The sequence below is a fragment of the Triticum dicoccoides genome, chromosome 6B, assembly GCF_002162155.2.
Source record: "Triticum dicoccoides isolate Atlit2015 ecotype Zavitan chromosome 6B, WEW_v2.0, whole genome shotgun sequence".
Lineage (NCBI taxonomy): Eukaryota > Viridiplantae > Streptophyta > Magnoliopsida > Poales > Poaceae > Triticum > Triticum dicoccoides.
The window spans coordinates 149,129,387-149,135,556 of record NC_041391.1 but is presented as its reverse complement, the minus strand read 5'-3'; the positions used below and the strand labels follow the sequence as shown (position 1 = coordinate 149,135,556).

General features: G+C 46.6%; 1 protein-coding gene across 1 annotated transcript; it reads right to left on the bottom strand.

Moving 5' to 3' along the window:
• Window positions 1–3,615: 3,615 nt before the first annotated feature.
• LOC119326688 lies at window positions 3,616–5,945 on the bottom strand. The gene is made up of 5 exons (XM_037600310.1): window positions 5,164–5,945; window positions 4,941–5,017; window positions 4,792–4,852; window positions 4,475–4,697; window positions 3,616–4,386 (listed from the first exon to the last, which is right to left on the bottom strand). Exons 1-5 carry the CDS (start codon window positions 5,552–5,554, stop codon window positions 3,711–3,713), a joined length of 1,428 nt encoding a protein of 475 aa, XP_037456207.1. The 5' UTR covers window positions 5,555–5,945; the 3' UTR covers window positions 3,616–3,710.
• Between the last annotated feature and the right edge of the window lie 225 nt (window positions 5,946–6,170).

Sequence of the window (6,170 nt, the reverse complement as noted above, 5' to 3'; positions counted from 1 at the left end):
CTCTTCTACTGTAGTAACTCGGTTGCCCTCTGTGTCACTATCACTGTCAGCTTGCTTCTTCCTTTTCTTTTTATCATTTTTCCACTTGTCACATTGCCACTTAATGTGGCCCTTCTGATGGCAGCGGTGGCACTCATAATGAGCATACTTGCCTCTTGATTTGCTCCTACCTCTCTCTGCCCCTTTACCTAGACCTCTGCTCTTACTTCTCCCCCTGGATTGAGTGACCATCACCTCTGAATGTGAGTAAGAACTAGCTTCAGCCACCTTTCTCGACTCCTTCATTTAGTACCCTAGTTTTCACAAGATTCCAAGTGACAACTCCATTTGGTGTTGAATTGCAAACTGTGACCTTGAAGGTCTCCTAGTTGTCCGGTAATGAGCCTAGTAGCAGCAAGGCTCCCACTTCATCTTCAAATGTAATTCCCATTGAAGAAAGATGAATTTATAATGCTTGGAATGTATTCACATGATCTGCAATTAGAATGCCCTATTTGTACCTCAAACACATCAATTGTTTGATCAAGAACATCTTCTTTGTACCTTCTTTCTGGGCAAACAACTCTTCCAATTTCTGCTATAAGGTGTCTGCATGTGTCTCATCAATGATATGTTCAAAATATTGTCATTGACCCATTGCCGAATAAACCCACAAGCTTGGTGATGAAGTACCTTCCACTGACCTTCCTCAATGCCCTCTGGCGTCTCAGTGGAGAACACTGGCTTCCAGTATTCTTTGACATATAGCAAGTCCTCCATCTTGCCCTTCCATGCTTGTATACCATTCAAAGATATCATCCTATTGGTATCCACTTCCATCTTTCACCACAAGAAATCAGCAATTTGCACAAGCAAACCAAGACTCTGATGCCATTTGTTGGGGGTATGGACAACAACAACGCATTGCACAAATTCACCGACATGGCAAATATGCACACCACACAACCCCCTCCGCTTGTCGTGAACTTTGAGGACAACAACAACCAACACGTAAGCAGCGGAATAACACAACCAACATGCACATGTGACACATGTTTTAATGTGAAAAAAACTCCTCAACTTCAGGATTAAAAAATTACGACTGCGGACCGACCGGTCCACAAAATTTCACTATGAGAATGGTGAGTACAAAGTCTTCTCTAGAATCTCTAGAGAAATATACAACACACTCTCCACGTTGCGAACCAGCAACTGCAACACCAACCACAAAAGGCAAAATTTTAGCAAAGCAGAGTTTACACATCTTCTGTCCCCTTCAGTGTTTTGCAAACTTCTCTTAAACTACTGAACCAAAGAACACCAAATTTGGCAGACAAGTAGACACAGAAGTTCTTGAGAACCCTCAAAATTTCAGCCAAATTGGACACCAGTTGCATACCAAAACTGATCGTCCCCTAAAACTACTCTGTTCTAAAACTGTAGCAGTCAGAGCTGACAAAACCGCTCTCAAATCTGATGCTCCACTGACCCAATCCTCAAACCTGCTAACCAGATCGAAGTAGTCAAAGTAAGTAATGATCCCACCAAGTTTGTGGTCAATCCAAGCATGTTTGAGCCTCCAATCACCAGGTTGAACACTGTCTAGTCAGATGCAACAAATCTGGACAGAACCTCCACTTCTTCTTCTTCCTCTCTCTCACAAGTTTTGTTCCTCTCTTGTGTGTGCTCTCACATTCTCACGAATGGCAGCCACCACCAGTAGGGGTGGAGTAGCTAGGGTTTTCTCCTTGCTCCCTTCATCAGGGAACACTCACAACCGTTGGATGCAACGAAGATCAACGGTTCACATTGTTGGACTTGTGTGGGCTGATGTTGGGCTACCAACACACCTCCATGTGGAGGGACTTAGCCCAACAAGTGGGAGCCAAAATATTTTCTTGGGAAAGAGTAAATAATCCCCTTCAAAACCAGCAAGAGCAATAGCCACAGTCTGACTGTCATAGAAATTTGGGAAGGCAGCCAACTTATTAGCAAAGTTGGTTAACAATCCTGAAAAACTTCCAAAAGTCACAAGGATGGAGTGCAGCGCATCAACTTTGTGCTTGGCGGGGTTCAGGAAGCAGGCTGCATCGTCATCATAGAGGCTAACTTGGATGAAGGTGTGGCAGTGAGCAATAGGGCCGAGGATGCCCACATCAGTAGCACGCTCAAGGATCCTCTGAAGTGGGTCGATGGCCAACAGGAAGTGGAAGGGGAAGAGCGGGCCACCCTGCCGCAATCCTCTTGGGTGGCAAAGTGTGAGTTATAGGAGCTCTATTGAGTAGGCTGCATGAGGAGGTTGTGGCCAAAGAGAGTGCAATGAGGTCCCTACAAGAAAATCCCACGTGTTAGAGAACATCAAATAGGTAATGCCATCTAACCGAGCCAAATACTTTGGCATTGTCCAGCTTGAAGAAAATTGAGCTTTTCTTCACTCGCTGCGGGGTCTGGCAAACTGCTTGCCAGCCGTCTAGCTCCGGAGATGCATGGATTGAGTTCCATCAGCTTGAGTGCTTTCTTGAGGGGACAATCCATCGTCCAAGATATTATGGACAATTCATGTGGCTTTTAACCTACCTCAGTTAGTATCCCGAATATGGTTGGAACCAGTTAGTTGGGTTAGCACACAACTTAAGGCGCATATTCGGGCCGTCTGGGTTCTTTTTATATTGGGTCATTATAAGATCTTTCTTAATAACTCTGGTTTCAACAATATTAGAGTTTCAAGCTTGTGCTGGTTGTCTACAAGAATGCCCACTGAAACTGTATGTGATTCTCATTGTAGTATATAGATGCGTGGGAGTTTGGCCTGTGTGTGCACAATGGCGAAGACATGGGACCAGCAGGGCCTGCCCCCCTAACATCACCGATTCAAGCCTAATATGCATGTAAACAATGATATGTATTTTCATGGAGTGGCCCTCCCCAACAAGGCTTAGCAACACTTGGCCCCCCTCATTCGATTTTTCTGGCTCCGCCTCTGTGTGTGCAGCCACTTGAAGATGTAAACAATGATTTTGTTTGACTAATTTGGATGAAGGTCTACCATAAGATTACCGCTACATTTAATGCTAACATGTGCATTTTTTTTCCGTCGGGCAAACCCTCAAGATTAAGATTTCACAATAAAAATGGATGCGTGCAGCCACTTGAAGATGTAAACAATGACTTTGTTTGACTAATTTGGATGAAGGTCTACCATAAGATTACCGCTACATTTAGTGCTAACATGTGTATTTTTTTCTGTCGGGTAAACCCTCAAGATTAAGATTTCACAATAAAAATGGATGCGTGCAGCTTAAGGGCGAGTTCTTTTGGGGCTTAAGGGTTAACTAATAAGCTTCTAGACTAAAGTTTTAGCTCCGGCTGCCAGAATAAACTCGGTATGGATAACTTATTTTGACAGACACTCATAAGCCGGACACCCCTCCAAAATGTTTACCCTCATAAGCCCCAAAAGAACTGGCCCTGAAACTGCAATAATGGATACTTGTCTCTGGATAGGTTTAGCCTCCCAAAAATATTGTCACACAAGAGAACAAGGCAGGGATCATGTGGCCACGTACCGATCGAGAGGCTATACATACTCCATAGACAAATTTACCAACAAACATGACATTATATCTCCATATGTACTGGTAGAGGGCAAAGGTTAATTTAACAATCTTGACTGATCGCATGGATCAGTGTGCAATTTTTGGACAACCCTGGACACAAAGTACTTAAAGATCTCACTCCAATGCCCTGATCGACATGGTCAGATCCAAAGTACTCTGCCCCAGAGCGGCCTCCACGCTGCCCCTTCTTGTCTTTTCCTGCCGCTGCATGGGCATGGAAGCTGCAGGTGGCAAGAGCGAGAGCGAGATCGACAGCTTATTGGCATGTTCCAGCTCTTTCTCCCTCGATGCAGGAGTGCTCTTCTTCCTCTTCTTGCTCGGTGTCCCATCTGTGGTCTCGGTTGCCGTGGCTGGAGACAAACTGAGCTCCAACTCCGGCGTCTCTGCCGGAAGCCGCATCTTGTCGGCTGGTGTAATCAGAGCCCTCTGCTGTTCAAGATGCTTCTGTTGCTGGGAATCTAGGGCTTCGACGATCATCACGGGATCTGACGATGTGGCCTTAGCGCCCTTGCCGCCATCGCCGCCGTGCCATCTAAACGGGAGACGATGGTTACCTCCTCCTGGCACGACCGACGTCGCCGGTGCCATTGGCCTCGAGAGCGGCCCAGAGCCATGGCCGGTAAAGTAACCGAAGCTCTCATCTCGCATTTGCTCACCGGCTCCGGCAACTGCGGAGGTTAATGGCCACCTCCTTACCGACGAGGACGCGAAGAAGTGCGGCGTGGTCGAGGGGGCCTTCACATCATTCCTGGCCATCATGCCACGCTGGTCGAACGCCCACTCTTGATTCCTGCAGATGTTCATCATGAATTAGGGTTTCGATCCGTCGATCGTCTCTGCAGAATAGCTAGGTTTAAACGTCTAGTGATAGAATTTACCTGAAACTGCAGTTCTTGAAGCCAGATTGCATCGGAGATGGCCTGTGTTGGTGTTGGAGAATCCCATAGAGGCGGCTAGTAGTGTTCCCGCCGCCGCCGCCATTCCGCGACACGAAGAAGCCGCCGCGCTCCGCCGTCGAGGAGAGGGCGGCAGCTCTTTGGAGGAGCATGTCATGAAAGCGTCGATCACCTCTCATTGAGTGGAAATCCATAGGTGAAAATACTGTGCTCGCCACATGTAGAAGATTGAAATCATCTCATCAGCACAAGTGTTTTAGGTGAATCAGAGTGGAGTTTTTCGGATGATTAATGAGAACCTGAGGAGATTGCTCCCCTGATCCGTTGACCCTCGTGGTCTAGCTTCTTGCTTCGGTACATCTGAAGGTAAATAGATCATAAACCGAGAGTCCTATGCTATTTAGGTGAAGTATAAGCGAACTAATTGTAATTTGCACGCATGATTTACCTGCAGATGGCTTTTCACATGAGCAATACTGAGCCCCCTAACGTTCATCATCTGAAGCACCAGCTTAGGCGTAGCTCCTATATGAACAAGAAATCGAAGGTAGGAAATTAATCAGATTCGGTGCACGAAACGAATCATGAGATCATAGAATCTCACGAGCAAAACAACCGATGATTATCTCAAGAAATCAAGTAATTATGAGAAAGTTCTAGCTAGTACTTACTCTCTTGACCACCAAGCCTCTCGACAGCGCGTATGAAGGCCATGTGAAGATCAGGCGTCCACCGGAGCCTAGGCAGCTTCGATCGGTTGTACTGCCGCACCCTATGCTCGCCGCCCCCGGTACCCTTTTGGGTCTCCGAAGCATGGTTGGTGCTGCTGTTGTTGCTGGAGCTCCGGCTCCCGGCAACGTCGGTGGTGCTACCTCCATCATCCTCCTCCTCCTCGTCCTTGTCGTTGCCGACTTCTCCTTCCTCGCTCTCCATGTCGATTTCTTCATTGAGGTCCAGCGTGCGCTCCTTCACAGATCTCTTCCTGTCATCCATGATGATCTCAGCTATCACCTGCTTGTCCTCCACATCTCTCATAATCCTCTCCTCCTCCCTAGTTATCATCTTTCCTTCTTCTATAGCAGATATACTTGGTAGCTCACTCACTCTTTCTCTCTCTCGATCTACACCGCCTGGACTGGATCAGAATCGTGTAAGCAGGACTAGGAAAGGGGAAGGAAGAAGAGACCTAGGGATATTGGGGAACAATGATATGAAGCATACTAAAACAATAATATGTACTGTACCACTGGTGTGTGAGAGGAGAGGAAGCATAAACAATCTAGTGACGTGGGAATAAATTACGGGGGAATCGGACAGGCATTCTCCTTGTAACATTGACTTGTTTTCAACAGTTTACCAAGCAACAGATGATGTGCTTAGTTCTGGACCCTTTCCTTGGGTCTGGTTGGTAGCTATATATGTAGGCATGAGTCATACCAGAGTAAAGTAGGTACAGCCACAAAAGCTACAAACCTAGAAGGCAAAGACACAAGCTTTTGGTTAAGTTCATGAGCTAAATGTTGCAAACATACTTTACCCAGATACACCAGCAGTGTGCCAGTGAGATCTTTGTCATAAGTTTTCTCTCTTTCCTGCAGTTGGCTAGGCTGCATGCACGAGCGGGCGGGGGCAGCTCATGTGACCCAATCTGCCCATCTGGCTCTGACTCCAAAAGCAT

Excerpts from the sequence above, each read along its gene's own strand:
- LOC119326688 (XM_037600310.1), bottom strand. The coding sequence starts at position 5,554 with ATGATAACTAGGGAGGAGGAGAGGATTATGAGAGATGTGGAGGACAAG. Across the intron at positions 5,018-5,163 it reads GAGGCTTGGTGGTCAAGAGA|GAGCTACGCCTAAGCTGGTG; the intron begins GTAAGTACTAGC and ends TTGTTCATATAG. Across the intron at positions 4,853-4,940 it reads ATGTGAAAAGCCATCTGCAG|ATGTACCGAAGCAAGAAGCT; the intron begins GTAAATCATGCG and ends ATTTACCTTCAG.